General features: G+C 35.3%; 1 protein-coding gene across 1 annotated transcript in view; it reads left to right on the top strand.

Annotated features, from left to right (window-relative positions):
- Positions 1-21592, top strand: part of DYNC2H1 (dynein cytoplasmic 2 heavy chain 1) — a 505271-nt gene that overhangs the window by 304154 nt on the left and 179525 nt on the right. Inside the window, exons 80-82 of the mRNA XM_007946035.1 lie at positions 459-534; positions 6239-6447; positions 11256-11360. Of these exons, the coding sequence (XP_007944226.1) occupies positions 459-534; positions 6239-6447; positions 11256-11360 (390 nt within the window). The remainder of the gene's footprint in view (positions 1-458; positions 535-6238; positions 6448-11255; positions 11361-21592) is intronic.

The raw sequence follows: 21592 nt of genomic DNA, 5'->3' as shown, positions 1-21592 counted from the left end.
GTGCTTACCTTGCTCCCGGAGACCCGGTCCCTCTCGGGAGGGTAACAAGGGAAAGTGTTCAGTGCAGATCAGTGAGTAAGCACCAGCCCACCTGTTCTTACCTTGCTCCCGGAGACCTGGTCTCTCTCGGGATGGTAGCAAGGGAGCCGTCTGAGCACTAGTATAAATATGACTATATTGCCTCATATTTAAATGATAAAAATGGATATGGTATTATAAAGTACTTTGCTTGCTGTGGAGGTCAATAAATTTCATTTTGAAATTTACTATTATATTAGATTTATTGTTTATTATTTTTATTTGAAAATTCTCAGGAGTTGTGTGTGTGTATATATATATATATGTATTTAGTGAATAGCGAGCATTCGGTCCATTTTAAAATTGAAAAGACAATGGTGTATACATATATAACTTTGAACACTACTTCATTCTTTAATACTTTTTATTTGTTTTGTCAGGGTTGGACCAAGTTTTATGAGTTTTCTTTATCAGACCTTCGAGCTGGGTATAATATTATTGACAGGCTTTTTGATGGTAAGTTCTAACAATGATTTTTTTTTTTTAAATCTGTTGTTAAAAAATTTTATTTGAGGTTATTAGCTATGTGATTTCTTCAGGAGTGGCTTGACTTCATTAGTTTTGATCTAACACATTACATTTCTGATTGATCTATATCTCAGGAAGCAGAAAGCTAAAAAGACCTTCTGTTCCCTTTGTGACCTTCAAAAGTTTCCGGCTTCAGCTGAAATACTACCATCTCTCTCAAAACTCACTAAACCATACTCACTGTTGTTGAGTCGATTTTGACTCATCGTGACCCCTCCTTGGGTTTCTGAAGTGGTATCCCTATGAAAGTAGATTGCTCAGTCTTCCTTCTGAGGAGTGGCTGGTGGGTTTGAACCTCCAACCTTCTGGTTAGCAGTCAAATGTCTTAGGCATTATGCTATCAGAGCTCTCTCTCTTTCAAAAGAACTGTTAAAATTCTGTATAGCAAACTGAAGTTAGTACCAAAGATCTATGAAATCACAGTTCAATTGTTAAGTAGGAGTCAGGAATCAAGGTACCAATAATAGTTAGAAATAGAATAACAAACAAGATCATATAATCACATCCTGTGAAGCAATAGAGCTCTTTGCTTCCAGATTACAGGAACAGTTCAATCTATAAATTTTATTAGGTGGGGTTAAGACAGGGGGACACTGGATTAGAGTGCTGGATTTGAAAAGAATATATTGACAGAAATCTCAAACTTAAAATTGCTACCAAAAAAACTGTTGATTCCTCCTCTTTCCATTTCAATCCTCACTCTGCCAAACTCACTTTTCCTTAAGTCTGTGCCATTTTACTAGATGACACCTCCACTCATGTACTTGATCAAGCTTGAAATCTGTGAATCATCCTTTATTACTTTTCTCATCCCCAAACGTCTAGTGCTTTGGCAAATTCTGTTCCTTCCATCTCCAGATCACATCCTGATCCAATTCACTTCTTTTCAACTTTATCAATACCTTGGTAGTTGTATGAATAACTGCAAATATAATTATCAGCACAGATCCAATTCTTGTGAGGCAGAGGTCAACTACATCCCATATTTCTGCATCGTCTTAAGCTTCTGTACCAGTGTCTCTGACACTGGCCACTCTCCCTTCCCTCAGCATCCTTCCCTTCCTATTTTGTGTTTGGCAGTTCACTGCAGTTTCTCACAGAGCTCGTGAACTGTACTTAAAATTAAGTGGTTTGTTAAGGAACAGGGTACAGCATGGGATCAGGATCAGTCACAACTCAGGGATCAAGATCAGGAAGCATCCAGGCATAGTCCTGCTATAGTGCAAGACAGTTTTCTGAGCTCTTCTTGGCCCCCAGTAGATAAGTTCTTCTGGGTTCCCTGAGGACAGATTCCTTCCAGCCCTCTGAGGACAAACTCCTCTTGGCCTTGACATCTGCCACTGCCAGCTCTACCACTGGACCTCTGCGTGGCCTCTCAGTCTTCAATATTACAGTCTTTGACTCATGTTACACCTCCTTTAAGGTGGTTCCTTACCTCTTCTCTCTGTTTTTTCTCTCGTCTGTCTTCCTTCTGTTTCTGTTTCAACTTTTAGTCTCTAAAAAAACCTCTACTGTACTGTCTGCTTAAATACACAAACTTCTTGTATTTTAAAACATGACACCCCCATCAGGGCCATGAACTGACCAATTCCCTCCCAGTAGGCTGCAAACACATCATTTACATCATAGGCTACAACTCACCTCATTTACATAGTCTATTGACTAATCCCTGCAAAGTGTGTATCAGTCACAAGGCACTCTGCAGCCTAGTACCAGACAAAAAGTATCAAACCAGGTTGTTTCCAGCTTTTCCAGGAAATTCCAATGAACCTGGACAAAAGTAACAAACCCTCTGGGGTAGAAAAGTAGGGCAAAGATAACTTCTCTGGGTTTAGGGAAAAAATCTCTCAAACTGTTTTTCCAAAGAACCGAGGTGAAAATCCACATAAAGGACCTCATTTCACTACAGTAGTTAAGAAAGAACTTCTTTCTTAGTCTTCTGGCTTATACTTTAGCATCTTTAAAATAATTGTCCACACAATAGACAAATTTAATTTTTAGAAAAATCAACCAAAATTCACTGTTTAAAACCTGTTAAAAATGGCATTTATCTTCTTTTTGTTACTTAAACAAGCCAGGTTTTTTACTACCTGAAGAATTTTGCAGCTGCCTCTTCCTTCTGTCTGAATTGTTTTCCTCCCAGAACATTATATGGCTTTCTTGTTCAGTATATTCTTCAGAAAGAATTTTCTTTACCACTCAATCTAAAGTAATCTTAGAATCATTCTCTATCTCCTTGCTCTGTTTCATTGCTTTAATATATTGTACTACCTGCTATTTTCTTACTTATTCATTAATTTGTTTTCTTATTTTGTTTCTCTCTTCCTACTGGAATGTAATCTCTGTTAAAGGAGATTTCTTGACTGTATTGTTTACTGTGTATTTCTTAACATCTGGGACAATGCCTACCCTATTGTAGACATTCAATTAGGGTTGCTAACTTAATGACACATCAGAAATTATTCTGTAACTTGGCTTTGGTTAAAGGATAAGGATGGATATCTAGTATGTAGCTCTGTTCCATTTTATTCTATATGTTTATGAACTTAAAATTGTTTTTTTTAAACAAAATATATGTACAAAAATGTGTTTATATCATAAGCTTAGAGCTCAATGAATTTCCACAAACTGAACAAACCCATATAGCCAGCTCCTCAGTCAAGAAACAGAACATTACCACACCCCAAACTCTACTCCACCTCATGCTGCCTTCTAGTCACTACCACCTTTTCATTACCCCCTCACACCTGTTCCTGGGGTAACACCAGATCCATACTATTATTATTGTTGTTAGTGCTGTCGAGTTGGTTCTGCCTCATAGTGACCCCAGAACAAAACACTGGTGGGTGCTGCGCCATCTTCACAATTGTTGCTATGCTTGAGTTCATCATTGTAGCTATTGTGTCAATCTATCTCATGGGGGATCTTCTTCTTTTTGACTTTACTTTACTTTATAAAGCATGATATCCTTCTCCAGGGACTGATCCCTGCTGACAACATGACCAAAGTATGAAAGGTGAAGTCTCAGCATTCTTGCTTCTAAGTAGCATTTCAGCTGTACTTTATCCAAGAATGATTTGTTTGTTCTTCTGGTAGCTGTGGTACATTCAGTATTCTTTGCCAACACCACATGATATCAGATGTCTTGTTGATGTTGTTGTTATGTGCCGTTGAGTTGGACCCCACCCATAGCGACCCCTCCTTGGGTTTCTGAGGCAGTATCAATACAAAAGTAGATTACCCCATCTTCCTTCCAATCAGATACCTATTGATATAAATTAGTTTTATCTGTTTTATAAAACTGGAATCATAAAGCATGTATTCTTTAGTGTTTACGTTCTTTCAGTCAACATTTTATTTCTGATAATCATCAGAATTCTGATGATTATAATAATATGTTGCATGTAGTTGTAGTCCATTTATTCTCAACGCTATATTGTGTGATTATATGAACATTATCTACTGTTGATGAACATGTGGGTAGTTTTCAGTTTAGGATAATTGTGAATAAAGCTGCTATATACGTTGGTAAATATGTAGATATATTTATGTTGAATATATGTAGGAGTGGGATTGTGGGTCATAGAGTTGGAATTCGTTCTCTGTTAGTAGTTAATACCAAATAATATTACAAGTGGATTTTTTGTTTACTTCATTTTTTAAAATATTATATATCAGAAAAGTATACATTAATGTACAGTTCAATAAATTTTCACAAAATTGAACCTGTGTAACTAGCTCAAAATTAATAAACAGAATATTATCAGCACTTCAGCATCTGCCCCCCCATACACACGCTTCTCTCCATGCATTTCCCTATATTCTCCTGTCCTGTGCCAAAGATAACCACTTTCCAAAGTTCCATGAGCTAGTCTTTTTAATAATTATTTTGATGCAGAATTTATTGGATGGTAGTACATTAATACTTTGGCTTGCATAAAAATTAGGGAATTTTCCAAGATTCCTTTAAATATTTATTTTATTATTCTAATGACAATATGAATATTTGGGAGGCAAGTATGTTATTTGTGCTTTTTTACAGATGAAGAAACCAAAGCATAGAAATTTGAATGTTTTGATTATCATCGCATTTCAAGCTCATGATGAAATTAGAAGGTCTAAATTAATAACAGTATCACTTTACATATTTACATTGAATTACATGAATAAGACCCAGATGCTTTAAAATGCAGTTGAATGTCATGGTGGAAAGCTAACTGTATAATCCTATGATTATGAAATATCTGGCTATTAAGGGACATTCATGTATGTGAGGAGCTATGGTGCCACAGTGCTTAAGGCATTTGACTGCTAACCAGAAGGTTGGTAGTTCAAACCCACCAACCACTCTATGGAAGGAAGACTGGGCAGTCTACTTCCATAAAGATTTACTGCCTCAGAAACCCAATGGGGATTGCTGTGAGTCAGTATTGGCCCAGTGGCCATGGGTTTGGTTTTTGGTTTTTGGTTTCATGTAGGTAGAATTAAATCCAAAAAATAGAAAAAAGTTATAACAAGGGACAATAGTCTCAATATCCTGATCTGTAAAACAGGAATAATAAGTCACTACCTTAGTTGCTTTAATTTTTGGCTTTAAGTGAGAAAACACACAGAAGCTTTTAATATTTAGTGCATTCAGTATTTGTAGTAATGCTATCAGTAATTGTTTGCAACTATTATTATTGCTATTCTAATTTTTATGTCTGTTCATTTCCTTTATCCTTGTTGTTGTGTGTTGCTATGTGCCTTTATCCTTAACCAAATAAAATGTGTCTTGAGAACAATGGTTGTAATAAAAAGAAAGATAACACTTATTTCAGTTTTCTGAGGTTAGATTGTATTGAATACTTCACCTATTTGCACTTTGTCTCTTTTATAAGTTGGAAGATACAAGAATATCTCTATATGTAATAATGGACTACTTACCAATGACTTGGACCATTGGCTTACTATGTTGCCTGCTGATCTTGGGATTGTGCCATTTTACTTGCTGACCTTGAGTTCATCAGCCTCTGCAGGCAGCAGCTGTATGAGTTAAGAGATGCCTGCAGCTCCAGTGGGTCTGGAATAAGAGGCAGAGAGCTGAAGCCCAAGGTTGAGGGCCTTCGCCCAACCTGTAGGGTTGACACACTGAATTGGGGATTCTAGCCACTGTAAAAGAATAAATTCCTGTTTGTTATAGCCATCCACTTGTATTTCTCTTATAACAGGACTAGAGATCTAAGATACACCCTGTGTCTCAATTTCTTCATCTGTATAATTGGATAATATTAATTCTTCTCTTTTTCCTTTGTGAGTTAATACATGAAAAACATTTGAAACATTTTGCATGATTAAATAATTTCTCAATAAATATTAGCTGTTATCATTAACATTAGAGGAGAAAAATGTGGCAATCTGCTTCCATAATTTACAGCCTACTCTGTTTTGTAGGATGTCTATGAGTCATAGTTTGACTCAATGACAAAGGGTTTGGTTTCATTTTTTTAAAATTAATATTAATGGGTATTTTAAGGAATGATTTAGTTGTATTAAATATATATTGATATATACTATATATGTTACTTTTTCCCAGGATTTAGCAAGTATTTTAGAAATGAAATTAATAGAAGTATTTTTTTTTTAATTATAGGTACTAAAGATGTACAATGGGAATTTGTACATGGTCTACTTGAAAATGCTATTTATGGTGGACGTATAGATAACTATTTTGATCTCAGAGTTCTTCAATCATATCTGAAGCAGTTTTTTAATTCTTCAATAATTGATGGATTAAGTCAAAGGGACAAGAAAAACATTTTTCCATATTTCATATCTCTTCCAAAATCCTGCAGCATTTTGGTAGGTAAAAATAATTTTTTAATTCTATTATCAGACAGACTTTTAGATAATTTCTTAGTATTGTGAGTTGTATTTCTTTTTAAATATCCAATACATTTTCTATCATGATGTAGATAGATATTTTTCTTCTTTCTTTAAATTGTGATTTGGGTAAAAATATACAGAGAAAATTGGTTTTCTATTGAAAAATCCATATACATTCTGTTTTGTGACATTTACTGCAATCTCCATACGTCCTTCCTGTACCCACCCCTTCTCTTCATTCCTCCTTTCCATGTCCTCCCACCTTCCTAGCTCTACTCCTGGGCAAATGCTGTCCTCTTGATCCCATATGCTTGATTGTTATAATGTGTGAATACCCCTTTAATTTTTCTGATCACTCTATAGGTCTGTCTATTGTTTGGCTGCCAGTTGAATCATGGGAATTAAGTTCAGTTCCTAGCTTGAAGAGCATCTTGGGGCCATAGTCTCAGAGATTCTACCAGTCCTCATCAGACCAGTAAGCCTGGTCCTTTTTTTTTTTTTTTTTTTCATTTTGGATCATGTTCCACATTTTCCCCCACTCTACCAGGACCTCTTATTGTGATCCCTTTCAGAATAGTCAGTAGTGGTAGCTGGGCACCATCTAGTTCTTCTGGTCTCTCAGGGTGATGGAGGCTGGGGTTCACATGTTCCATTAGTCCTTTGGATTAGTTGTTTTCCTGTGTCTTTGATTCTCTTCATTCTTTGTTTCAGATGAGGAGAGACCAATAGTTACAGCTTAGATGGTTGCTCACAAGACTTAAAGACCCAAGTCACTACTCACCAATGTAGTATGTGGAACATACTACTTACTATATTGTGCCAATTGACCTTAGTGTTCCCAAAGACTGTGATCCTGAGCCTCCATACCTAGTGTCTCATTCCTTCAAGGTGTTTGGCTATGACTAAGATGTTTTCATAACTTTGTCTCCTCTATGGTCTGCTACATTCATGGATATGTTTGCAGCACATAGAAATATATATGTAGAGATAGCCTCTGTCAAACCTGTATATATCTGTGAGTTTAGTCCCATTTGCCTTCCTATCCTGTTCAGCTTGAATATCATCTATGTATTGACTACTAAATTATTCTTATTACTTATTATCACAGGATTGTGTAAGTAATAGTAGTCACTTTTTTACTTTTAACTCTTGTGCTTCTCCCTGTCTCTTCCACTGCCTTGATCATTTTGTGCTGACCTTTCCCTTATTGTGTATTGCCTTTCCCTTCACCCAAGTTTATACATGTGTACTCTATAGTTGGTGATTGACCCTCCCTCCCCCTCTCACTCCTGGTAACCTTCAAAGAATAATTTTTTCTATGTGTAAACCTTTTATTAGTTTTTTATAGTAGTGGTCTCATACAATAATTGTCCTTTTGTGATTGACTCATTTCACTCAGCATAAGGTCAGCTAGGTTCATCTATGTTATGAGGTGTTTTGTCGATTCATTGTTATTCTTTAACATTGTGGATTTTATTTGTTATACCAGTAACTCTTTAAACTGACTCTCTAAACTCTAGTAAGGTATCCTATAAACCTTTGGGTACTCATTGAAGATTGGCTGATTATCATAATGAAAATAGGCAAGTGTGTAGGCAATCCTGGGAGTATCCAAAGAAAATTTAAATAATGTAGGCATGCTGTGAAGAGCTGGAATGAGATTATCTGGAATTTCCTGGTTGCTCTTACATACTGAAGAATAAAGTCAAAGATTATTTAACAAATATCTTTCTTCACTTTCTTGTCTGTAAATTTAAAACAGCTCTAAATACAAGTACTTTTCTTTATCTTTCACAGAAACTTTTTTTTGCATATAGTTATTTTAGCAGCTATAGTTTTTTGTCTCAAGTATAAAAGCTTCCTAGAATACAATCATTTATTCCAGTTAAATGTAACTCAAAGACTTAAATTCTAGTTTATTTTGTCATAAAACCTATATTTGTTCAAATGCCCAAATATGTAATATGAAATATAAATTATATATGCATATTAATGTATATATAATATGAAATATCATATATTTCTTTATGAATTATAAAGATGTATATTCAAATATAAAGTTCCTTTCCTTTTGTGCCATTTTGTCTCATCCAAATATTTTTCAGGAAAATTTCTTTATTTGGGCAATATAATTGTCAAAAAAACAAAAGCTTAAAAGCCAGTATTAAAAATATCATTTTTATTAAATATATCTATCATTTATTAAGTATTTTATGTTTTACTTTTCCATTATTCATTGATTACGTAATATGCATTGAACATCTGCCTGATAAAAGGCCCAGTTCCAGGCATTGTGGATACATTGGTACATCTATGGAGCTTACCTCCTTTTGGGAGAAACAGTGAGAAAACAAACAAATTAGCTCTCATAGTTATCTGTGTATTTATTTCAGATGGTGTACCTCAAATCTTCCATCTCTATTGTTTGGCATTTAAATTGAAAAGTAAGATACATATAGAAAAATACACTTAATAAATGTACAATACAGTGAATTTTTATACACTGAACACAGCAGTGTAACCAGCAATAAGATTAAGAGATCAAGAAACAAGACATTATCGTCTCTTCAGAGGCCCCCTTCGTGTTCTCTTCCAGTTACTACCTTCCCTACAAGGTTAATCATTATCCTGACTTCTAATGACATAGTTGTTTTGCCTGTTTTTGGACTTTATGTAAATGACATCATATGATATATATTGTTTTGGGTCTGAGTGAGGATAAATCAGACTGGATTTGTAGCTGTCAGTTAGTTTAGTAAACATGTCTGTCTTCAGCTGGACAGAAGACTCTAGAGAGTCTAGATAAGAAAATTTCAGTTATTTTGAAATGAACAAAGTTATAACTCTACAAAGAAAAACAGTTTTAAATATAGAGGATGACTTGTGAGAGTCAATATCTAGCTTTCTAATTGAGGTACATGAGGGAGAAGGTGAAAATTTCCCAGGTAGATAAGCATACACACATGTATGTGCACATGCCCACACACACAATACATATACATACATATATATATATATATATATATATTCACACAAACATACACATGTATAAATATGTATGCATCTAGACAGTATGATTATGCACCTTGAAGAAGTTTTCATATGTTGAGCTATAGGAAAAAAAACAAATTTCGAAGGACAGTATGACTTTCCAAAATTTGACATATTTACAGATCCTTTATTTTCAAACTGGGCTTCCTGGAATCGGTTTCCAAGGGAGAGAAAGGGCAGTGGGAGGGCAGAGGATGAGTCCCTTCACTCCTAATTCAGCAAAAACATATCAGCTTTTCTGTGCTTTGTGTTTTCATCTTCTGCATGGGATTTCCTTTACATTTGAAAATCACTGTTATGGACCTATCTATTGATATAAATGATCTTTTGTGTGAAGATATATCCTAAATTTTTACAAAAAGTTTAGTTTTCTTATAAGCTGATATATTTATTTTAAATATCCTTGTTTACTAATATATTCTTTATATTATTTTAAATAATCTGTGTCTAATTATATAGAAGTTGTTTTTTACAAGTAGTAGTTCTTACTGTGTACTTTTGTGTTTCCTACTTTTGTAAGAATCCCATGACCATGAGACAATTATGTAACACCTACCTTAAAATAGGAGCTCTGGTGGTGTAGTGCCTAAGGCATTTGACTACTAACCAGAAGGCTGGTGGTTCAAACCCACAGCCACTCCTTGGAAGGAAAGTTGGGCAGTCTACTTCCATAGTGATACCACCTTGGAAACCCAAGGAGGGGTCGCTATGAGTTAGACCTGACTTGTCTTTTCATGAAAACAAAACAAAACAATTAATTACCATCTTGGAACAAATTGAATAAAATTTTCTTGGTCTACACTTAGTTTGTCATGTAGAATCATGAGAGAATAACTCTACAAATGAATGCCCTACAAGTCAAACAATGCTTAGAATAATTCTTGGAATGAAATGGTGGGATTATCAATGCATTTCATCATACCTCACCAGTAAACTGAACATTAACTATGGAATTACTTTATGATAAAATGATTTATAAAGAAGTACTCACTAGTATACTAGAGTCTGCCTGTATGTTTAGGAAATTTCTACAAGTTAAAAAGATTTCTGGAATATTTGTCATTTTAATTTGTGATAAGCAGAGCTGCTCCTTGTAGAATAATGTTTGGTAGGTTACAGGAAAAACAATTATTTATAGGGCTTTCCTGAAAACATCCTACATAATAATTTGCACATAATAGGCATGCCAAAAGAAAAACCTCAACTCCTTGCCATTGAGTTGATTCTGACTCATAGTGACCCTATAGAGCGAAGAACTGACCCATAGGGTTTCCAAGGCTGGAGTGAAAATTGACTCGATGGCAGTGGGTATGGTTTTATGGAAGCAGACTGCCACATCTTTCTCCTGTGGAATGGCTAGTGGATTCAACCACTGACCTTTAGGTTAGCCATGGAGCACTTTAACCACTGTGCCGATAGCACCTTTAGAGCAGGCATAGCCCTCAAATATGTATGTTTTAATCAATTCAGAAGTATATTTAACATAGGGACTTAGGATAAGAAAATATACTATCAAATAAGTAAAAGAAGTAATGACAAAGGTAATCACTTTTTCCCATAAATAACTTGAGCTCATTATCATATAGACAGAAAGTTAGATTTACCTGGAAAATGTAAACTATTAATAATTAACAATTTAATAACTTTGTAATATCCATTTTTTTTCTGATTTCAGTAGTTGTAAGTTCAAACTTCAGAGAAATTATTATTTTTTTTTACCTTTTTTTATTTAGGATTATCGTGCTGTCATTGAAAAACTTCCCGAGGATGACAAACCTGGTTTCTTTGGTCTTCCTGCCAATATTGCTCGTTCATCTCAGCGCATGATCAGTTCTCAGGTAAATGAAAAAAAGAAAAAAATCTGCCATTTAGAAAATATATGGCTACTATGCTTGCAAGAAATACTAAATTTTGTTTAATATAGACTTCACAAGCTTTCATTTTTTGTTTTTACTGAACGTAATAGATTCCTCAGTTTTACCTTAAATGTTGTTGTTATGTGCCGTTGAGTCAAACCTGACTCATAGTGACCCCTCCTTGGGTTTCCGAGGCAGTATCACTACAGAAGTAGGATTGCCCAACCTTCCTTCCGAGGAGTGGCTGGTGGGTTTGAACCGCCAGCCGTCTGGTTGGCAGGCAAGTGTCTTAGCCACTATGCTACCAGAGCTTAAATAAGTTTTAATATATTTGCTGAAATTACTAAGCTAATATTGAACACTATCAACTAGTTGGGCAATCTACTTCCGTAGTGTTACCGCCATGGAAACTCAAGCAGGAGTCACTGTGAGTCAGATCTGACTTGATGGCACATAGCAATAACAACAACAACAATATCAACCTGTTACAAAATACTTTTGTTTTATTCATGTGATTTATTTATTTAAGGCTACTTTAAATTTATGTAATTAAGTGTTTCACTGAAATTAATATTTTTATAACAGATATCAAATGCAGTAGATAATTTGCATTTGCATGTTAGTTTACAAAAGATAATTTTCAATGTTTTATATTACTCATGAGTAAACATGTATAATTGAAGGATATATGGATTTTCAAATTGATATAGAAAAATGTTATCCATGAAGAACATAAGTTCTTTTATTAACACCAAACAATTAAGAAGAACTAACATTTATTGACCACTTACTGTGTACTTAGAACTTTCCTAAGTGTTTTCCATTCAGGAATTTATTTAAAATCATCATAGACTCTATGAGGTAAGAACTGTTATTTTCACCATTTTACAGATGAGGAAGGTGAGGCACAGAGTGTTAAGTAACTTGCCCAAGAGCAAGTAAGAGGCAGAACTAGCATTTAAACTCAGGCTGTCCAAGTGAAAGAGATGATCCTCGTCTTATTAACTACAGCCCCTCAGGCTTGGCTATACTGCTGAGCAAACGTGCACCATTCCAGGGACAGGGAATCAGGAACCATCCCATGAGTTTGTTTATTTTATTTTATTTTTTTCAATCTAGCAGTGTTCCCTTCCCTCTCCTACCACCCCTGGTAACCAGCAAAGAAATTTTCCTTCCATATATAAACCTTTCCTTGACTTTTTACAATAATGAACTCATACAATATTTGTCTTTCTATGATTGACATTTCACTCAGCATAATGTCATCCAAGTTCACCCACCTTATGTGGTGTTTTGCCGATTCTACATTGTTCTTTAGGGTTGCATAGTATTCTACTGTGTGTATGTACCATAGCTTGCTTATTTATTCTTCTCTTGATGGGCACCTAGGTTGTTTCTGTCTTTTTGCTATTGTAAATAGTGCTACAATGAACATGGGTTTGCATGTATCTCTTCTTGTCCTGGCTCTCACTTCTTTAGGATATATACCTAGTAATGCAATTGCTGGATCAAATGGTATTTCTAACTCCAACTTTTAAAGGAATCACCATGCTGCTTTCCACAATGATTATATCATTTTACAGTCCCTCCAGCAGTCTATGAGAGTCCCAATCTCTCCACATCCTTACCAGCATTTGTTATTTTCTGTCTTGTAAATTTTGCTAGTGGTGCTAGGGCAAAATGGTATCTCATTGAGCTCTGGTAGCAAAGGGCCTAAGGCATCTGACTGCTAACTAGAAGGTTGGTGGTTCAAATCTTGTAGCCACTCCGTGGAAAGAAGATTGTACAATCTTCTTCCATAAAGATTTACTGCTTCAGAAACCCAATGGGGCTTGCTGTGAATTGGAATCAACTCGATGGCCGTGAGCTTGGTTTGTTTTGTTTTGGAATGGCTAATGATCATGAGGAGCTCTGGTAGCATAGTGCCTAAAGCACTTGACTGCTAACCAGAAGGTTGGCGGTTCAAACCCACCAGCCATTCCTCAGAATGAAGGTTGAGCAATCCTACTTCCGTAGTGATACTGCCTCAGAAACCCAAGCAGGGGTTGCTATGAGGTGGGACCGACTTGACAGCACATAACAATAACAACAACAACAACAACAACAACAATGATCATGACCATTTCTTCATGTGTTTGTTAGCTGTCTGAATATCCTCTTTGGTGAAGTGTCTGTTCATATCTTCTGCTCATTTTTAAATTGGATTATTTGTCTTTTTGTTGTTGAGGTGTTGGAGTTTTCTATAAATTTTGGAGATAAGTCCCTTGTCAGATATGTCATTGCTGAATATGTTGAGGTGTAATTCATACTGAAAGCTGTAGTCTTTGGTCTTTATCAATACTTCACTTTCAGCAAGCCAGGTTATGTGATTTGCATATCTCAAATTGTTAATGAGTTTTCCTCCAATCCTCATGCTGCATTCTCTTTCAGATTATTTGATTAGCAAACAAACTGAATAAGTATGGTAAAAGAATGCAATCTTGATACGTACCTTCCTGATTTTAAACCATGTGGTATCCCTTGATCTATGTATAGCTTCTTCATGAACTCAATTAAGTGTGCTGGAATTTCCATTCTTCACAATGTTACCTATAATTTGTTATGATCTACACAATCCAATACATTTTCATAGTTAATAAAACGCAGGTAAACATCTGTCTGGTATTCTTTGCTTTCAGCCAAGAACCATGTAATATCAGCAAAGATATCATCATTCCAGGGCCTCCTCTGAATCCAGCTTGAATTTCTATTCGTTCCCTGTCAATATACTGCTGTAACTGTTTTCAGATTATCTTCAGCAAAATTTTACTTGCATGTGATGTTAATGATATGGTTCAATAATTTCCACATTCTGTTGGATCACTTTTCTTTGGAACAGGTACAAGTACAGATATCTTCCAGTTAATTGGCCAGGTAGCTGTCTTCCAAATTTCTTGGCATAAACAAGTGAGTACCTCCAGTGCTGCTTCTGTTTGTTGAAACATCTCAATGGCTATTCCTACAATTCCTGGAGCCTTGTTTTTGTTTGCCAATTCCTTCAGTGCAGCTTGCACTTCTTCCTTCAGTCCTGATTGTATGCTACCTCCTGAAATGGTTTAACGTTGACCAGTTCTTTTTGATACATCATTTGCATCATTCAAAAAGTATTTTTTGCCTGTAGAATCCTTCAATATTGCAATTTGAGATTTGAATTTTTCTTCAGTTCTTTCAGCTTGAGAAATGCTGAGCATGTTCTTCTCTTTTGGTTTTCTAGCTCCAGGTCTTTGCACATTATGTTATACTTTGTCTTTGTGAGCTACTCTTTTATTTCATCATTTCTTCCTTTCACTTTAGCTATGTTCCATTCCAGAGCAAGTTTTTTGAGTCCCTTCTGACATCTGTTTTGGTCTTTTCTTCCTTTCTTGTCTTTTTAATGACCTTTTGCTTTCTGCATTTATGATCTTCTTGTCATCCCACAACTCGTCTGGTCTTTGGTCATTGGTATTCAGTGCATCAAATATATTCTGCAGATGGTCTAAATTTAGGTGAGATATAATCAAGGTTGTATTGTGGCTCTCTTAGACTTATTTTAATTTTCTTGAGCTTCATCTTGAATTTGCGTATGACCAACTGATGGTGTGTTCCATAGTCAATTCCTGGCCTTGTTTTCACTGATGATATTGAGTTTCTTTAGTGCCTCTTTCCACAAATGTAGTCGATTTGATTCCTGTGTATTTATTGCATCTGGTAGGTCCACATATATAGTCACTGTTAATGTTATTGATAAAAGATTTTTGCAAAATTATATTATAAAGTCTCCGGCATCATTTCTTTCACCAAGGCCGTATTTTCCATCTACCAATGCTGCCTCTTTGTTTCTGGCTTTTGCATTCTAATCACCAGTAATTATCAATACATCTTGATTAAATGTTTAGTGAATATCAGACTGCAGAAGTTGGTAAAAATCTTCTATTTCTTCATCTTTGGCTTTAGTGGTTGGTGGATAAATTTGAATAGTAGTAATATTAACTGGTCTTCTTTGTAGGTTTATGGGTATTATCCTATAACTGATGGCACTGTACTTCAGGATTGATCTTAAAACTTTATTCTTATTTTTATTTTTCACAATGAATATGACTCCATTTTTCTTCAATTTATCATTCCCAACATAGTAGATCATTTGATTGTCTGATTCAAAATGATCAATACCAGTCCATTTCAACTGACTAATGCCTAAGATATTGTGTGCCATTTCATTTTTGACAACTTCTAATTTTCCTGGATTCCTACTACATACATTCCATGTTCTGATTATTAATGAATATTTGCAGCTGTTTCTCCTCATTTTGAGTCATGGCACATCAGCATGTGAAGATACTAAAAGCTTTAGTCCATCCATGCCACTAAGATCTACTCTACTTTGAGGAGGCAGCTCTTCCTTTACTTGTGTTGAGTATTTTCCAGCCTAAGAGGCTCATCTTCTGACATTATATCAGAAAATGTTTCACTGCTAGCCATGAAATTTTCCAGTAACAAATAGATCAGACTGTGTTTCACTGCTTTTCAGTGGCAAATTTTTCTAGATGTGGATGGCCCCATCCTTCTTTCTTGTCTGTCTTTTCCTGGAAGCTCTGCTGAAACCTGTTGCTCAAATAATTTCTTTTAGAAGGATCAACACAAAGCTGGCCCCTCTGAGCCAGAGTATAAAGATGTCCCAAATGTCCAAGTTTTCCAAACTGCTACACCACTCCATTATCTCTAATATAACTGCTCTTCCTCCCCTCAGTACTTTCCCTGTAATATATCACAGAACTCACACACTTCGAAGGAAATGGCTCACATGGTGGTGGAAGCAGGGAGGGTGGCAAGTCCCACATCCATAGGTCAGGTGAATATCTGGAGGATTCTCCTCACTCATGTGGTTGCAGGGGCTGGTGAACCCAAATCAGCAGGTCAGATAGACTGGCTACTGCCTCAAGTCATCGGGTGAGATGATGACAAACCAAATGTAGGCTCCAGAGCAACAGAGAGTGACTTTGCCAGCATATTCACATATATATGCTTAAGGAATACAAAGGATGATGACTTTAGTCACACCCTCCAGTAAAATAAGACTCTATATACATCCTAGTCTAAATAAGCATGTTGTTTTTGTTGTTGTTATGTGCTGTCGAGTCGGACCTGACTCATAGTGACCCCTCCTTGGGTTCCCAAGGTGGTATCACTATGGAAGTAGATTGCCCAACCTTCCTTCTGAGAAACAGGCATAGAAGGAAGGATTTACAGTATATCACAAAATGGAGGACTGTGGCTAAAAGGCTATAATAAGCAATTCACTGCACTGCACTTGTCCATTACTGGTGACCCTGCCGGTATTTGAAATAACAGTGGCATAGCTTGCAGCATCAGTGCAACACACAAGTCACCATAGTGCTACAAACTGACAGATGAGTGGTGGTTCTAATATTTTTCTTATAATCTTAGACCAGCCCACCAGCCCTACTCCATCCAGGAAATAAAACCTTCTAACAAAAATGATGGACAACATTTTCTTATGCTATCACTGGTAATAGAAATACTCATTTTTCTTTCAATTACTTCCCATCTAACTCAGAGTAAAAATATTCATTACAAAAATCTACAAGACTGTACAAGCCCAGATCTTCTCTCTTTTTCCTCTTTCCCTTGCTCACTCTGTTACATCCACAGTGGTCTTGAGCTACTTCCCAAAAGCTTTTGCTACTACCTGTTCCCTTCTCATGGAAATAACTAGATCACTCTGATGACTTGTGGCTAGAAGACAATAGATACCAAGAGGAGGAAGACTTAAAGCAGAGGGCCATATTGGAAAGTAATTGCAGTAGGTTGATGCTACTGCCCAAAAATGGTAGTGAGTTTTTGCAGGCAGTTGATATTGATCAAATTACTTATAAGAAGTATGTATTTTTCTTTTTGAGCTAACTACATATTATTTTTTTCCTAAGCAATGAAATTCCAGAAATTTATTAGTTTTTCATAGATTTAATAGCAATTTGATAACAAAATTCTTAAAATGTGTTATATTTATTCTTAAAATGTAATGACAGGTTTTTTTTTAATTGGCAAAGATTTGAGGATTAGTTGCTAGTGATAATTTTAGCAACATTTCATTGAATAGCTTTTTATGAAACCAGCAGCTGTGGTTACTCATACTCAGCAGCTGCAGTTATCCAGAATCAAATGAGTTTTCATCAATTATTAGAGAAGTCACAAGTTCCTGGTAATTTCATTTTTTTGAAATCAGGAAGCTTCAGTTAGCTCTTTTTCCTCAGATATATTTCTGTTAGAATATGTTGTTGTTGTTGTTGTTATGTGCCGTCGAGTCGGCCCCGACTCATAGCGACCCCTCCTTGGGTTTCCGAGGCAGTATCACTACGGAAGTAGATTGCCCCATCTTCCTTCCGAGGAGTGGCTGGTGGGTTTGAACCGCCAGCCTTCTGGTTAGCAGTCAAGTGCTTTAGCCACTATGCTACCAGAGCTCATATTTCAGGAGCGTATTTAGTAGTTGCAACTTTGCCATTAGAACCATCATAAAAAGACATGATAGATAAGTATTTTTATAAACAATATGCTAACTTTTGACGTCTAATTGTAGGCAAATCTGAGTTTCAATTGTTTTCACATTTTGAATTTTAAGACCATTTAATGAAAAAGCAAGTAAATGGGAGTATTTATCATTGTATTTAATTTTTTACTATTTACAATGATTTTGTATTTATTTATTTTTTTTTGAATATTTACATGGAAATACTAAGTTCATTTGATTTTCACTTTTATATGTTAAAATTTAGTAAGAAATGAAAATATCTCTACCTTTAAAAGATGGCAATTAAAGCAAGAGAATTAAGCATTTATTTTCTCTTTCCTTTGAAAATTATATCTCATAGTAATCAGAGATTGATGAAAGTTCTTCTTTATTAAAGAATATTAGCTAATTAATATAAAAGGGATGACAGAATTTGACACATTTACCATTTTACAAACCTTAATACAGTCATTGATTCAGATAATGATTATCAAATGTTGAAACAGTAGATGGAAAGTTGATGGGGAAATTTGCAAGCAAGGGATCAGTTGTCAGTGATTAATCTTAGCAAAACAAAGAGGAGGCAGTCAGACACTCTGTCCTTGATGTGATACAATATGAAGTACGCTTTCCAAAAGTATCCTTTACAAAAAAATTAAAAAAGAACATGAACCTGCATGTAATGAAGCTTTTAGAACTAATTTGCAGATAACAGGAAACAAGCAGTTTAAAAGAACATTACTGACTCGTCTGCCAGCAACAGGTCAATGATACTAAAAACTGCTGTCAGAAGGACTGCTCTGTATTAAGGAGATATGCAATACTTAACAATGACTTGATCCTTCTGTGAAATCTAATTTAAACAAATTCTTGAGACTGACAGGGAAATGTAAATATGGGCTGAGTATTAAATGACACTGATGGATTTTTATTAATTTTGTTAGGTAAAATAATGGTTATGTCTATTCGATTGATTTTTTTTAGAGATATATACTAAGTATGTAGAAGTTAAGTAACAAGTGGCCTGGGATTTCTTTTAAAACACTTAAGACTCGACGGCACATAACAACAACAACAACAAGGATTAATAACAAAATAAAATATAATAAAATATGATAGTTGAATCTGGATATTGATATTCTCCTGTACCTGCCAGACTTCAGAGCAAAAGAAAGTCTCCTTTAGAGCATGTGGTCAGGATCAGGGTTAGGTCAGCATCAAGGTTATAGGAACTGCTATTAGAAAAGGCTTTAAAATTCAACATGGATTCTATGCTCACATCAAGACTTTAAAATGGAGTTAAATTTCCACTTTCAGACTGCTCTATTTACACACACCAAATGCCTCTGATTTTAAGCTGTCATACAGTCTATAATTAATATCATTTAGATAAATAAATGAAAATAATAGAGTGATGGGGTTTTATGTGTGTATTTGTAACATACCATATTACGTATATTCTTTGTCTCAGTCTTATTTCTATTTCCATAAACAACAAAAGTATAATTTCATTCTCAGCAACTAGGATTTCTATAGCCACTAATTATGCCAAGTGCAACAAAGCATCATAATTACTTATCCTCAAGGCAGAGGTGGATCCTAACATTTCATATAATTTCAGGATTGTTCTGAGTTATTTAGTATTAATCAGAGTTAACTATAAAATATTAGTATATATGATTTATAGTGATGGATTCAGTTTATTATCCTAAATGTTATAAATAATATACCCCATCTGAAAACTGATATAGCCACTAATCTTAGTATATTAAGAATCTTTGATCAGAGGTTCACTATTAATTTGCTTATGTTAAAATTGCACAAGCTAGCAGGTCTCCTGAGATTTGTTTTCAGACTTTTAATATCATACATATTACCTTGAACAAAAGGATGATGTAAGTTCTTAACATGGTAGAATGCCTGTACATTTCATTTTTGATGTTTAGTGAAATCTCATCTCACAAATCACCAACATAAATTACAATTTGGTCTTGTGTGTGACTAGAATATTTTTACTGAAATACATGTGAGACATGGAGAAAGGTCCTTTACCACAAAGGTGCTGTATATCTTAGCATTAAAAAAATAAACCTTTTGAATATTCTTCTATGTCTCACTTTAACCTCACTCTTTTATTTTTACAGTATGTAGGGAAATATAATATGGTTTGTTACATCCTTGTACTTAATAATGCAATTAAATATATTATACCTGACTGGAACCCAGAGACAGCATGCCAATGTTAATGGGTAGTGAGGATCTTGACTATGTAATTTTTTATTATAAGTATTTCACTTCTATAAAATGTGAAGAATAGGCAAATATATAGAAACCCAAGTTTATCAGTGCCCACCAAGGGCTGGAAGGAGAGGGAGGAGAGCCATTACTTGGGAAGCAGTGGCATTCTGCTTGTGGTAATGGGAAACTTAGCACAGATTGAGGGTAAAAGTTGCATAACCCTTAAATGCAATTGATGTCACTAAGCTACACACCTAAACTTGTTTAAATGACAAACTCTGTGTAATACATATTAAAAGAAAAAGAGAAAAATACCAACCTCTGATGCTACTAACGTACAGCTAAACATCTCACAGGATACGTTTTCTTGGTTTAGAATTTCAGCATCATGATCCCATGGCACATCTCAGTCAATTGGTCTAATACTTTTTTCTCAGGACTTCTGTTCAACTCTCTAATCTGTTATGCAGTACCTGATGTCCTGAAAAGGCTTTCAGGACATTATAAATATGTCCTGGATGGCAAGTGGCCATCCAAGCTACAATAGGTCTTTTACTTGGGGTGGCAGAGGAAGAAGGAAAGTCAGGAATTGGAGGAGGAAGTGCTGCTACCATAAATATTTGTATTCTGTGTTATGAATCTAGAATTGGATGGTGTCAGCTACTATTATTGAATGTTTTGATCTAATATTCTGTAGAAGAATCCTGATCAAAAGTGGAGGGGGTGGTGAGGGAACAGAATTTCAGATTATCAGTGAAATAAGAACTTCCAGAGCCACAGAGGCTAGATGAACACCCAAAATCATTGTCTTGAGATAATCTTTAAAGTCTACTATTACTGTGGAGTTACCTACTTCTCTTTTCAATTCTGTTAAAGTTTGTTTTATATATTTTGGGGCTCTTTCATTTAGTGCTTTGATATTTATCATGGTTAATTCTATCCATGGTTTAACCCTTTAATCATTATATAATGTCCTTCCTTGTCTCATTTGCTGGTTTTTGCCTTAAAGTCTATTTTATCAGGTATTAATATTGTCACTCCTGTTCTTTTTTAGTTTCCATTTGCTTGTAATATATTTTCCTTCCTCTGATTTTTAGCTCATTTTTGGCTAAGGTACTTCTCTTGTAGACAACATAGTGATGGATCTTGTTTTCTTTTTTTTTTTTAAATGCATAACTTACTTTATCTTATTTTACTTATTGTTATTTGGGTGAAGATTTACAGAGCAAATTCACTTTCCATACAGCAGTTCACATATGCTTTGTCTCATGTCATTGACCACAGTGTACCACAATGCAACAGCTCCCCTCCTACTTCCTCCCCATAGTTCTCCTCCCAGTGTCCATCCCTCCATACACTCCTGCCCCCTGAGCTGTCTCCCTGTGCATAAGCACCCCTTCTTTCTCCCATGATTGTTCTCTCCAAGGAGTGT

The sequence above is a fragment of the Orycteropus afer genome, unplaced genomic scaffold (assembly GCF_000298275.1).
Source record: "Orycteropus afer afer isolate SDZICR_OR568_19922 unplaced genomic scaffold, OryAfe1.0 scaffold00147, whole genome shotgun sequence".
Lineage (NCBI taxonomy): Eukaryota > Metazoa > Chordata > Mammalia > Tubulidentata > Orycteropodidae > Orycteropus > Orycteropus afer.
The sequence above is the reverse complement of the archived record's forward strand: the minus strand, read 5'-3'. Positions and strand labels throughout refer to the sequence as shown.